The sequence below is a fragment of the Suricata suricatta genome, chromosome 15, assembly GCF_006229205.1.
Source record: "Suricata suricatta isolate VVHF042 chromosome 15, meerkat_22Aug2017_6uvM2_HiC, whole genome shotgun sequence".
Lineage (NCBI taxonomy): Eukaryota > Metazoa > Chordata > Mammalia > Carnivora > Herpestidae > Suricata > Suricata suricatta.
This window is the reverse complement of record NC_043714.1, coordinates 57,938,145-57,953,014: the sequence shown is the minus strand read 5'-3', so window position 1 is coordinate 57,953,014 and position 14,870 is coordinate 57,938,145. Positions and strand designations below refer to the sequence as shown.

The following is a 14,870-nucleotide window of genomic DNA, read 5'->3' as shown; positions in this document are numbered from 1 at the left end:
TCAAAACCCACGCCCTAGAATAACTGTCATTTGACTATTTTGCTCTAAGTGTTCTGCCTTCCCTCTACCTCCACTGGTTCCCTAAAGTAAATTCTGCAACTGGCAACTTTGAAACTTGTTACAATCTGGAACATTAATAGGGTTTTACATTTTTAGCAGCCTAATGATGAGGATGTAGGACCTTCTCTGCTAATCCCTCAGGGGTTTCTATTCTGGGCACTTATTAAACTTTGCTGTAGTCTGAAGTATATTTGACCTTTTTATATTAAAACAATTTGAGTTTAAACTTTATATGTGTGTGTGTGTGCACATACTTCTCTCTTCATTGGTTAAGGTAGAGAGCCAGACATTTTTAACAGCTGAATTGGAAGATACTTCTCAATTATTTCCCTATGTTTGGTGAGCAAAGGAGAAGCCATTACCATCATAATTTAATATTTCTTATTTAGCCAAATTTGAGCCCTCTTAAAAATCTTTTCTACTTTCAAGTCTATTTTGCAGTTTAATTAATGCAGCAAGGGTTTTTATTTTACTCTCAATGGAGATAATCTTAATCCATTCACGGTGACCTTTTCTTGTGCAAATTAGTTGTACAAGCTTGTTTAAGCAAATGGTCCTTTGCATGATGTCTCTTCTTAATGACGGGTTTATAATTGAAAATTGGCTTACTCCCATATGCCTAGTTTGTCTGAGAATATAAAAATAGATGTGGACTTTAAAAATATAAATGTATATATCAGTATCCCAAAATGAGGAGGGAAGAATCCAATGCCTTCAGGCTATGATTAAATTAGACTATTAGAGTCAGAAAATGCCAGTGACATATGCTACTGTCAAAGTCACACCTGTCTGCCGAGCATTGGAACCTCTTGAAAAATGAGAGTGATTTCATCTTACCTCTGAGAATCTGGACTTCTACAGGACACAAGCCATTGCTTAAACTCATAATGAACCTGAAACTGCATGTTTAGGACTGTGTTTGTGGAAACCACCTTTAAGGGGATATCCCTAAACAAAATGAAAAGTTTGTCACCTTTCCTGCACATCACCAGCATAAAGAGACAGCCGACGCTCATGTTATATTTTGCCTTTTTTCAAGCACAAAAACCATGTTGTACCGTCAAGTGGTATTTGAGCAAAAGAAACAGTCCTCTCTTCTGCAGCCCGGTTTTCTGCACCCCACGCTATGCTTTTTTTTCTCCTGTTATTCTTATTTCCCCATTTCTTACACCAGCTCCTTCTGTTTCTCTTGTCTTTCCCTGTAAGTTATGTTATCCGTTCTTATATATAGGAGTATTTGTCTGGCGTAGCTGAATATTCTTGGTTAAACGTAGAAAACTCCAGCTTGAAGGAGAAAGTAAACGTTTTGTGCTCGTATTGGAGATTTTCTGAGTCGGTTTTAACAGCATAGTTTTGTGGGGCTGGGGAGCAAGGACAGTCTTAGTTTTGCTGAATGACATGGCATTGAAAAAGAACTCCTCGTTGTGATCTTTGTCTTTTAAGCTCATGGGACAGGACCTTTCATCAAGATACAAAAAATCTGATTTTTGGAAGCCAACTCTGGGCAAGCCAAATTGTTACTAGGACCATCAGACTTGTCTTTCATGTACCGCTTGCCAAACACTCTAACTGCTTTGCCCCTCATAAAGTTCACGTCTGTCGTTCACGCAACACCCCCCACGCCTCCAAAGGGAAAGTGCGAACTGCCTACCCAGCATGTCTCCTGAGCTGCTCTGGGTAATTCCAGGTTATGTATACACCCGGTTACACTGCAGGTGTTCACTGACCCCTCCCCTGCTACCCTTCACGGGTCTTCGTGTGCTGATTCTTCCTGATCGTTCCTTCTCTCCTTCCAGGTATGATTATCGGGAAATGCTGCACAATGCCACTTTCTGTCTGGTTCCTCGTGGTCGCAGGCTTGGGTCCTTCAGGTTCCTGGAGGCTCTGCAGGTAAGAGACCCTGAGACCTCAGAATAGGGCAGAGGACTGAAGTCAGATGGGGTGGGTTAAACCTTAACCCTTCCTCAGGGATCTAAGCCGAATGCATAGTTTGCCTTGAACACCTGGAATCTGTTTTCCCAAGCAAATCTGTACCATTTTTTTATGAGAGGGGGTGGAAAGAGGATTCACTCCCTATCTTTGGACACCAGAAGATTAAACAGATTAAACAGTTTCACCACTGAAAGGTGTTCTTCAGAGACATGCTTGCCAATAGAGGGTAGATCTGACTGCCCACTGGCAGCCTTGCAGACACTATTCAGCTCCTGGAAGCCAGTCTCAAGAGCGCTGGCTTAAGAAAATGGCTTATCGGGGGTGTCTGGGTGGCTCAGTTGGTTAAGCATCTGACTTCGGCTCAGGTCATGATCTCACAATTTGTGGGTTCAAGCCCCACATCAGGCTCTCTGCTATCAGCACAGAGCCTGCCTCAGATCCTCTGTCTGCCCCTCCCTGCTGCCTCAAAAATAAAAATTAAAAAAAAAAAAAAGAAAAAAAATGGCTTATTGCTGGTGCTTCCCAAAAGTAAATTGTCTTGGGGCGCCTGGGTGGCTCAAACTGTTGAGTGTCCAGCTTCAGCTCAGGTCATGATCTCATAGTTCATGGGTTTGAGCCCCATGTCAGGCTCTATATGACAGTTAAAAGCCTGGAGCCTCCTTCGGATTCTGTGTCTCCCTCTCTGCCCCTCCCCCACCTGTGCTCTATCTGGCTCTCAAAAATAAATAAACATTTAAAAAAAATTTTAATAAAATAAAAAGCAAATTGTCTTTTCTGCCCACCACCCTCAGTCATCTCTTGGTGCCTCTAAATTCCAAGAGTGATGTTCAGAGGGTCAGGCTCCTCACTGGCCCAGCTCCTGAGGCTCTGCAGCTCCGGGGCCTGCATGGGCTTCTGCTCATTAACCTCACTCTGCAGAAATGCCTCCCCTGATAAGACACGTGTCCACATGAACCACTTGAGAGTTGCAGCTGGCCTCCCTGGATCTCGAGAGAGCATGCTCCCAGCTAACACTCTCCTCCTCCACTCCTCACCTCCTGGCCTCTCTGTTCTCCCCCCCACCCCCCGCCGTGTTGTGCACCTCACCATATTCGGTGCTTTTTGCACAGCGCTTTCCAACATACGCTATTCTGTCACGTCCTCCGACAAAAGAGCCTCCTTCTCTTTAAGGTCCTTTCGAGCGCACTCTGTGTGTTTCATGAAGCGTGCAGTCACGAATGTTCTGGTAGCCTCATTGGGATGTTACATGAAGCAAACTGTCCTCAGCTTTGGACCCAGAACCGTGTCCTTAGCCTGGCGTGTCTTGGCTGTCAGATCACGTGCAGATAGTATGACAGTGATTTGGATCCCTCCACAGCGAATGGAACAAGGTTCTGGCTCAGATGTTTGCACAGCAAGGGAAGGGTGAACACCCTGTAATAGTGAAGTCCACGAAATGCCTCATCAGGAACGCCAAGCCCCATTCTGCTCTTTGTTGTCCCTAACAGTGGGGTAAACCACGTCACAAGCAGACTTGTGGCAGTTGCATTGACAAAACTGTTTATATTCGAGGTTGGTTTTATGCTAGGATGTTGGTGGACGATTTTGTTACATCAGTAAAACTTCTCAAACAAGGCCAGTCGTCTCCATGGAGGTACGGTCAGCCAAGCCATGTACTAGAATAGAAACGGGGTTTTAGCATTTGAGGGCAAGACTTGCAAACATTAAAATCTTGGCAATACGTACAGCCTTCACCTGACTTGATAACTTGTATAAGCTTACTTTTTTTTTTTGTCTTTTAACTTTATTTTGAGAGAGAGAGAGAGAGAGAGAGAGACAGAGAGCACATGTGAGCAGGTGAGAGAGGGAGAGAGAGAATCCCAAGTAGGCTCTGTACCCTCAGCACAGAGCCTGACATGGGACTCGAACTCATGAACCATGAGATCATGACCTGAGCCAAAATCGGGAGCTGGAAGCTTATCCAACTGAGCCACCCAGGTGCCCTGTACGTTTACTTTTCTTCTGGCCCAAGCACTCCAGGATCCATCCCAGGATCCAAGTAAGAAATGCCAGTACCTGAATTTGCACTGACGTCACCTCCAATTAGAGTGGCCCCCCCTGTTGCTTCCTTCACATTCACGGGTGCCCCCTTCCTCACCCAGGCTGCCTGTGTCCCTGTGATGCTCAGCAATGGATGGGAGTTGCCATTCTCTGAAGTGATTAATTGGAACCAAGCTGCCGTCATAGGCGATGAGAGATTGTTATTACAGGTAAGGAAGGGGCTCCAGCCTTCAGCAGATGACTGGATTATTGCTGCCGCCGTCCAAACTTTCAAGGAAGATGAATCCAAAAGGTCAGCTCTATAAAAGAAATTTTATCAGGAGAAAATTGCCTGTGTCATGGCGAATATGAAGTCATTTAATATGACATTGTTCACTTTCCAACACAAAATCCGCCCAGGTCCAGGAAATATATTTGGAAAAGGAGAAGTAGCAGGTGAAGGACATGAACTTGATAGGAAGAAGAGATATATACCCCTCCTCTTCCCTAGCCAGAAGTTTTAGAAATGATCTGAGAGAGCTTTCATACCATCCTGCCATTCCATAGTCCTTTTCCTTATTTCTGTAATTGCCTTCAGATTAATTTTCAGAAAGAGGGAGGTCTCTAGGGTTGATTCTTATAATTAGTGTTATCATTGCTCAAATGATCTGGCCTGGGAGCCTGAGCAGTGTTAATCTTTAACATGTATATTTAAAAGAGCAGCCTCTAATAAAATTGGTTTTTGAAATGTGTTTTTTTGCCACTTGGATCTCTCTTTTATTTCATTTTATTTTATTGTAGCAAGAACCCTTAACGTGAGATTTATCCTCTTATTTTTAAATGCACAATACATTATTGTTGACTGTGGGTAAAATGTATTACACATTTCTGAGCGTATTCATCTTGCCTAACTGAAACTTTATGCCCACTGATTAGTAACTCCCATTTCTTCCTCACCCCCAACCCTGGCAACTATCATTCTGCTCCTTAGTTCTACAAATTTGGCTGTTTTAGAGACCTCAGGTAAGTGGAATCATGCAGTACTGGTCTTCCTGTGACTGGTTTATGTCACTTGGCCTAATATCCTCCAGGTGCATCCATTTCGTCCCTATATTGCAGAAGTCAGACTTAATATTATTAAAATGACCATATTACCTAAATTGGTCTACAGATTCATTGCAAACCCTATCAAAAATCCCAATGGCATTTTTTACAAAAATAGAAAAATAATTCTAAAATTTGTATGGAACCACAAAAGACCTCAAATAACCAAATCAGTCTTGAGGAAAAACAAAGCTGTAGGCATCATAATTCCTGACATCAGAATATATTACAAAGCTACAGTCATCAAAATGATATTGTGCTGGTATAGAGAGAGACATACAGACCAATAGAACAAAATAGAATGCCCAGAAATAAATCTACCCATATACGGTCAGCCAGTCTTCAACAATGATGCCTAATAAAAGTTTGAACTTCTCAGAAGCTACCTAGGGAGAGGGATATGATACAGAGAAATCCAAGGGCAGCAGTTGTCAGCCACGAAGGATTTTCAGAGCTCTTAGGTTCCACACATTTGTCATACTCCTTTCTCTAAAATTATAGGATATTTTAATGTTTTCCTTCGATGGCAGTATATACTTTACCTTGAACTACTACAAAAATTATAGAATGATTTTTTTTCAATGTTCTAGCATTTTAAAAAATTATCAAGAAGATTGAGTTTCTGGGGTGCCTGGGTGGCTCAGTCCGTTAAGCATCTGACTCTTGATTTCTGCTCAAATCATGACCTCATGGATTGTGGGCTCGAGCCTTACATCTGCACTGTCAGTGTAGAGCCTGCTTAGGATTCTGTCTCTCTCTGTCTCTGTTTCCTCCCTCCCCAACTTGCTATCTTTCTCTCAAAATAAATGAACATTAAAAAGGAGGAGGAGAAGAAGAAAAAGTAAATTTAGTTTCTAACTCTCTTGTTGCTTCTGCTTGTGCTGCTGGCCAGTCTGCTAGCTGGCTGGTGAAGTAACACAGTACTCTTTCCAAAGTAATGGGTGAAATATCTGTAATCAAGAGAGCTATGGATTAGGCAAACCAAGCTGAACACAGCTCCCACAATATGGCTTCTCTCTGGAACTCATGTAGATCACCCCATGGCTCCTGGGACCTCCAACACAAAAGCAGAATATTTGACCAAGCAAAACTCTCCCCAGGCAGAATGGCATATGTCAAAAAGCGTGACTCATGAAAGGCCAGACAACAATGATCTGTGTGGTTCTTTCCCACGTTGCCTTTTTCCTTCCTTTTATGATTTTTTAAAAATAATACCTGATCATTACAGGAAATTTGGGAAGTAAAAAGAATAAAAGCCATCAGCCCTCATATCTCCAGTTGTGCACCAATGCTCTTGTGAATTTGATGTGAATAACTTGGGAATTTGTCTTAGAGATGAGAGCATTCCAGGGTGCTTGAGTGTGGTTGTCCAGCTCCTACCGTTTCACCAAAGTTGATGTGTATTTCACCTTCTGCAGCAGTTTTTGGCTTGACTCTGAAGATTTTGTTTTCCATCCTACACCCACCCAAATTTGCTGCTGTTTCCCCATCTCGTATGCAGTCTCTCTGTGCACAGCTGCCTCCATATTGCACAGCGACTGCACTGTCGTTAACAATGGTTGTAAAGAGCTGGCACCAAGCCCAAATGTCTGCTCTGGGAAATGTTGTTGTTATGTTACAATTTTTTGTTTCCTGTTTTAAAACAGCCTGGATGTTTTTATTTGCATATATTCTTGTCATTATGTCACCAAGAGAGCTCAGTGTTGCTTTCCTATATCTATTTTGGTAGATTCCATTAGTTTTGTTGCCATACATGACCTTTTATTAAGACTTCATTGAGTTCTGCCACAATGAACAATCCGGCCAAATTGGAATTAATTTATCACTCTCGCATATACCTGTCTCTCAGGACAAGCAGATTAATAACCAATAGCCAAATGCCATTAAAACTTGGAACTCTTGTCTTTTCAGTCAGTTGGAATTCTCTTCCAGAGCACTTTGCAAAGAGCTGTCACTTACATTGTATGTACAAACAGGTAGTCTGTATTTTACTTGATGTCCCAACATCAAGTTGTGGTTTATATAAAAGAGGGGAATGTACTGATAGGTTAATATGTGATATTCCCTTTCTTCTTTCATGACCTCAGCCCATTTAGTCTTCTGGAGACTACACAGTGGCAGCTTTGGGCATTTTTATAAGGGACTAGTTTCTCGTGATCATGACAAAACCATGAAGTCAACCTATATGAGCATTGGCATTTAGAAGAAAAACTGATTATGCACATTGGGCAGGGTAACTTTTTCCTAGTCTTTTTTGGCAATCTAGGTAATTTTCTCAGTAAAAAAATAGCCTTGACATATCAAGGATCCATAATATGGATGGTTTCTCTATCTTCTCCAAGGGTATTTTATTTCCATTGGACCTTGAGCTCTGATTCCGGGCTAATGTTTGCCTGCCAGTGCTTTTCCTTGACCCAATGTTTCTTCAGTGGTGGGCATCCAGATACACATTTAGGGGTACAGGTTTGGTATCTGCTTTAGGATATTGCCAAAGCAAGTGAGCTTGTCCATGTGTTCTTATTGGGAAGCGCTTTCAATGCTTCTCCGAAGAATAGTGTTAAGTCAGAAAATGTCCTACCACCCCCTTTCCCCCACCCCCCAGTGGAAATTCACATATTGGCTTGGTCACAATGCCATGAGTAACTTTCTTATTAAAGCAGCTAACAGAGCATCCCCACTTCAGCCCAAGCCCCCACGTCTGTCTGATTAGTTACCTATTAGCAAAGCAAGCATGCAGAAAGAGGAAAGCACAAGAGGGCAGTTGCTAATCACAAGGAACCTCCTCTAAGAGTATAGACTCCATAAATGAAATAGACATTGAACTATAGGTGAAGAAGATAGGGAGCAAGCCCAGCAAACTCACCAGAAACCCAGGAAATACATGTCAGAGCTCCAGATCCAAGCAAGTTCACACGCAGACATTAAGCAGCAATTGATCCAACTTTGACCCTTATGTCATAATAATAATAGTGGTAGTGATGATTTGTTATGTTAATTAAGCTTCTTGTGTTCTAGGCACTGTGCTAAGCACTTAGATGATCTGCATTACAACCTTGTGATGCTCGTACTATATCCCCACATTATAAATGAAGGGAATAGAGTCTTTGAGAGACCAAGGAACTTGTCCAAGAAAGCACAGCTGGTAAATGTTAGAGCTGAGAATCCCACATTGGTCTAACTTCTGATGTCCCTGTGCTTAATCATTAAGCTATATTGCTGGTAAAAATAATGATATACCTATGGTGGCTTTTGATGGCCATCATCAATTCAACTCTTATTTCTTGAATAAAACCCAGTCTTCTAGCCTTAAAATGTGTAGCATGATGGACAGGACATAGATCTCTCCTTTAAAATCATGTAGCCTGGTAGAGAACAGTGGTGGCTGAACATGCTAGATTGGGGTAAGTGCTAGAGCCAGAAAGAGAGATCAGAGAGCAGAAGAGTTCTCAGGGTGAGGTAGCAGGTGTGTGCACATAGAAATGACTGTCCAGCTGCAGATTAAATGGAGAGGCTCAGAGACATTCCCTTAAAAACCCTTTTGTAGACCATTTGTAGTCCCTGGCATGGCATGTCTTGGAAGTGCTTGGAGGATGATGTCTTCCAGCCTTTTCCCCAAGCTGATAGCCCTCTTCTCTATAGAATGTGGTTGTGTGCAGGACTGAGGATTTGTGGAACCCTGAACAACTAATAAGCTGCTACCAAATCTTAGAAGTAACTCTAACTTCCATGAATTATAGGTTGTTAAAGCTGATCCCCAGTAAGTATTGTCTGTACCTGACACCTTCTTAAGGGCATTTCAGTTTAAGGGTTGGTGATTTTTGGTAGATCTGTATGCTAGAACCTGAATGCTGTGAAGTGTAAAAGCCTAGCCCAGGTGGGTTATTTTGATCAAATGGCATCTCATTGTTTTACAGTTCTAGTTATTCTGTGTTCACCTTGTGTTACAGATTCCTTCTACAATCAGGTCTATTCATCAGGATAAAATCCTAGCACTTAGACAGCAGACACAATTCTTGTGGGAGGCTTATTTTTCTTCAGTTGAGAAGATTGTATTAACTACACTAGAGGTAAGTGAGACCACTTGGCTCTCCTTCTTGAATAATGGTCTTTTATACACTTCTGTTGGCTTTCTCGTCTGTTATTGGTGAGGTGTAATTGGGTCAAATGGGACAAAACTGAAGTTCGTGTACTTGGATATGCCAGTTAACCCTCTTTTACCTCCTCCGCCAAGTGCAGGCGAATTCCTCCATTCCTAACAAAGCTCCACAGAGGAAAACTGACATGAGGAGAAATTCTACTCCTCGACAGATATTGACTCTGTTTTACATCATTTCAGCGAAATGTGGCTAATGACTCCCCTGCTATCCTTCATACTCAGTGACATCCTTTGAAGACATATTTCTGGAGCCCATTTAGAAAACCAATAATGACCAAGTAGGGGAATATCTTCTACCATTCTAAAAATATAAGCAGTTTACTGGGCACCAATGGCATCGGGATACAACAAAATTAATTCTCAAGACCTGCGCGACCCAACCAGTATCCGTGTTGCAAGGATGTGTTGAGAAGAACATCAGAATTACACCTATCTTGTACAGAAAGTGTTAAACTTTATGAATGCAGAAAATCTTTTAGGCATATGGGTGCCCCTTTGCTTTTTATTACAGCAGGAAGGAAAAAGAAGAGGGAAGCATGGAGATGATTAAAACCTTTGGAAGTAGAACAGATAGTGATGGCCCGAGGCTACCCCACGCTAGCACAAAAAGCTAAGAAAAGGTTTAGGAAGCTGCACACTCATGAATTACAGGCTTACAGGAAGAAGAGCAGAGGTCCTCTGGTGAGGCACCGAAAAGAGGTGATTCTGAGGTGTTCGCATAATGCAGCGAGGACATTGGTGGCCTCACTTGGAGTATTTACTTTGCGAAAGTGTTTACTGCTCCAGAAGCTAATGGAATTCGTAGCATACACTGAGGGGTCTGAGTAATACCAAGAAAACTGAAAGTCACTCTGTTTGATCCACGTCGCTCTTCTCTTGCCATCCCGGGTGTCACTGCCTGCTCTGGTCAGAGTCGTCTCATGAATGGTGCACATTTTTCTTCATCCTGGACCTAGGTGAAAGGGGCAATTTAGGGCCCAGGCCCACCCCATGAAGGGGACAGGTTAGAATAGCTTCCAAGGGCTTCCTTCTTACAAGCAAACCTCTTATTCCTCAACATTGATTGCATTTTGTCTTCTGTTTATAGCAACAAATTTGAATATGTAATAGATTTTACCCTTCTACCTTCCATCCAGCCCCCTTCTTAGACCCTTCTTAAGGTCAATTCCCTTTTTTTGTGGAATGAGTGCTTTTTATTTTAAAAAGTACATGTATAATGGAAAATACTTAAAGCATAAAAATCACATCATCTACCAGTACAAAATCACTGTTGATGTGTAGATACACACAAACACATATATATTGGCTTTTTCTATGCAAATTTATACATATGTTGCAATTTTTAATTTAAAGAATAGTCCTGGCTGTCTAGGTTGGTAGAGCATGCAACCCTTTTTTTTTTTTTTATGTTTATTTATTTATTTTTGAGAGAGAGTGAACAATCAGAGAAGGGGGAGAGAGAGAGGGAGAAAGAGAAACCCAAGCAGACTGGCTCCACACTGTCAATGCAGAGCCCAACACAGGGCTCCAACTCACAAACCATAAGATCATGACCTGAACCAAAATAAAGAGTTGGGCGCTTAACTGACTAAGTCACCCAGGGACCCGAGAATGCGATTGTTAATCTCAGGGTTGTGAGTTCAAGTCCCACATTGAGAATGGAGCCTACATGGAGCCCATATATACCTTGGATTATGAGTAACGTGTTCCGTGAGTGTTCCACAAACATTTCTTACAAATTTTAACATGATAAACAAGCAATGTCTTGCAACATTAGTACATGATGCCAAATGTCATATCATCACAGCTGAGCCAGTGGTTCTTGAAATTCACTTTAATATACAGGTGTTTTGGATTACAAGCATGTTTCTGGAACAAATTATGCTCACAAACCAAGGTTTTATGATGTGTATATATATTTATCATATATACATATAGAATTTAGATTATATATGCATATAATACCTAAACCTGTTTATAATCTGTTTTTTCTGCTTTTAATAACATGTTGTAAATATTATGTCATGTTAGAAGTTTCTACAATGATTTTAATGACCATATAATATTCCATTCATGATATTACTTAATTTCTTTATCCTCCATTTGAAGACATTACAGTTGTTTCTGCTTTTTCATTATTTCTGTGCATTATTGAGGCAAATAATCTCAGTACCATATTGTTGTGCATGTTCAAAATTACTTCCTTAGGATTAATTCCTTGAATTCAAAGTCCTGGTTCAAAGAATGTGACACATGCTGAGATTTCTAAAAGATTGTCACTTTTCCTGCAATCGAGTGGAACTAATTTCTATTCCCTCCAGCTTGTATGAATGGACCTGTTTTTATTATTTTGGGTATTTTTCACTTTCACCAATATTGGACATTATATCTTTCAAAATGATAAATCATTATTTTTTAAATTTATATTTCTTAGGCTATTAGTAAGAATGAATATTTTTCATATTTCTTAGGCAACTCACAAAGAAAGAAATAGTAATGGCCACAACTTTGTCCTACTTTTCCTCACTAATTTTTAAGAGCTTATTCTATTAAAAATATTAACCCTTTGACTCTCTTGTTGCAAATATTTCCCCCAACTTGTGGTATCCCTTTCTATTATGGGGCAGTCTTTTCATCTGTGGCTTTTTCATTTGCTACTATTTAGAAAGGACCTTTGGACCCATAATTTAATATATACACAAATTCCCTTTTATTTTTCTAGTACTTTCATGGCTACCTTTTTTCATTTAGCTGTTTAATCCTATTTACTTTTATATATATGACCTGTGTTGAAAAATCTTTTTTTTTTTTGACAGAGTATTGTATAATTTGTCCCAACATATTAAGTTTTCTTTCCTCAATATTGTCACATGCCACATCTAGGCATCTTTGAGTCTGTTTCTAGCCTTTTGTGGGTTTTTTTTTAATGTTTATTTATTTATTTTGAGAGAGAGAGAGAGAGAGACAACAGGAGAGGCAGAATGGGAAAGAGAATCCCAAGCAGGCTCTCCACTATCAACAAAAAGCCCATCATTGGGCTCAGTCCCACGAACCATGAGATGATAATGTGAGCCGAAACCAAGAGTTGGATGCTTAACTAGCTGAGCCACCCAGGCACCCTGTTTCTGGCCTTTTGATTTTCCATATTACTTGTAAAACACCGAGGCCACTGTTTTCATTTTTCCTGCTTTGTATTTCATCCTTTGGCAGACCTCTATTTGTTTAACCTACTATTATCGACTCTTAATGTTGTTTCTAGTTATCTATTTTGTATAGTTCTGGATCTAAATATCTTTATCCAAGCAATGAGTTTCTCCATGTATCTTAGGCTACAACTCTTATTTCTTTAGGCTAGAGTCCTTAATGTGGGCGTGTTGCTGAGCCAGAGTCTAGGTTCATGATAAGCATTGCCAGATTACCCTTCCAGAAGGATGCATCAGTCTGGACCCTCATAAGCCATCTGGGGGGAGACCTTCTCTAGCTGTGCTCTTGTTAGCCTTAAGGATCATAATTAAAACACACACATACACAACTTTGTAAATTTGCCAGGTGAAAGCTGGTATCTCATTAATTACATTTCTTTTGAGTATTCTGCATAGAGCCACTCTCTTGCCTATTCAGTTAGCAGTGTGCAGTTATCCTGAAAGAACAGTTGGATGTGTTATGTTCATCAGAATAGAATCTCAAGTCAAGCTGTTGTCATCTCTGCTGGAAAGGCCTTCTTCCCCTTGGATTTAAGCCATGCAGTCCTCTAGCGACACAGTTGTTTTGAAAACACCATGAACCATATACTTCATTCAAATTTATAGCAACTGTCAAATCTCCTTACATAGTTCCAAGATTGGATTGTAACAGCTTGACCTCTCAACTGAATTGCATTAAAGATACCATCCAGTTTCCCTTTTTAATTCAGAGCTCAGATTACCCCAGAATTCAATGTAAATAGAAAAGCAGAGAAAATAGCAGAAAATGCCATCCGCATACACAAATAAAGCCAACATGTTTACGAAAACAACTTAAGTGTCACATATCAAAAATGCCTCCTCGGCTTAGAGCTTAGATGACAGAAGTCAGTCTGTGCTAGAGCTCCTAAGTTATGAGGATAATTCAAAATTACCCTTAGACAACATAGATTTGAGGATCCTTTGTTTTCAGGATGTTCTACACCCAGACTCTAATAAAACTCTGGGTCTTCCTTCTTGCTATATATGAGGCTATGGAAGGGGATTACTCGGTCTTTAGAGATTATGAGCCTTAGTGTGATGGTAATGTGTAGACACAATTGAAAAATTGAAAACAAGACGCCTTCTCTCCAATGCCAGGGTCAAGTTTTTAGTGCATTCCACCGCACTGCATTCTGTCATACTTGGGATTTGGCTAGCATTTCCGGTCTGATAGAAACTTCTTAATTCTGCATCTTGGAGTTAAGGAGATATTTAATAGAGCTAGGCTCTTTGGAGCTCAGTTTTTTGGTGTGTACACAAGTTGAGAAGTAATGATGGGGACAATGATAAAATATTGCAAAGACAGTGTTCCTTCGTGGATTCCATTATTTGTCAGAATATTGCACAGCAGTGACCTGGCACTAATGGTTGAACCATCGGAGCTCAGTCAGAATCAAGGTGAGTAAGAGAAAAGGGCTCTAGGTTGTAGTAATATAGAAAAAAGAGCTAATGGTAGTTTGGAAAGCACATTTTTAATGGAGTTTTATTAAGTATGCTACAATTTTTTCTCTTTAGCTACCTAACAATGCACATTCAAACCATGGCATTGCTGATGCTGTTGTGTAGTAAAACACTAAAATCAATGAAATAATGGAAATAGAATGCTTTGTTTGGCTCAGAGTGAGGTGGCATATGGTGGCACTGTGTGTGAGAGGCAACATTGCATTGGTCAAAAGACCAAGTCAGGGCCACACAGAATGACTGTAACTTGTAACCAGTAGTCCATTACTTAGAAGACAGATGGCACATAACAAAAGAAAAATAAGGAGCCTGCCATTCTTCCCTTTGAATTCATATTAATGAGAAATATAGTCCTTACTGAGGGTACCATTTGGGTCTCTAATGAAAAACTTTTGCATTATATGTTTACATGTATCTATGTGTATGTTTGTGTTGATTTTCTTTATAACCAAAAAAAGTACCCAACTTCTCAATGTGATGTCTTCTTCCACAATGATAAAGATTGAGCTCCAGAGCCCTGAAAGGATTCCAGGAGCTGTCCAGTGTAGCAATAGGGAGAATTGCACATTGAGGAGAGGGACGGAATGACTTTTCTATTTGGTGAGATGAGATCCATACTTGTTCAGACTTTTGAGAAGGCAAGTTGATACAAACCTTTTAAAAAAACATTTGTCAATACTTATTAATTGCTTCAACAGTGTTTACACCCTTTGACAAACTCCTAAAAATCAATTCTAGGGGCGCCTGAGTGGCTCAGTCAGTTAAGTGTCAGGCTCTTGATTTTGGCTTAGGTCATGTCTCACGGTTTGTGGGGTTGAGCCCCACCTCAGGCTCTGCTCAGATAGCACAGAGCCTGCTTGGGATTCTCTCTCCCTTCATCTCTCTGCCTTTAGCCTGCGCGCTCTCTCTCTCTC

General features: G+C 40.7%; 1 protein-coding gene across 1 annotated transcript in view; it reads left to right on the top strand.

The window, feature by feature from the left end:
- Positions 1-14,870, top strand: part of EXT1 (exostosin glycosyltransferase 1) — a 277,127-nt gene that overhangs the window by 240,491 nt on the left and 21,766 nt on the right. Inside the window, exons 2-4 of the mRNA XM_029923529.1 lie at positions 1,857-1,950; positions 4,134-4,241; positions 9,063-9,182. Of these exons, the coding sequence (XP_029779389.1) occupies positions 1,857-1,950; positions 4,134-4,241; positions 9,063-9,182 (322 nt within the window). The remainder of the gene's footprint in view (positions 1-1,856; positions 1,951-4,133; positions 4,242-9,062; positions 9,183-14,870) is intronic.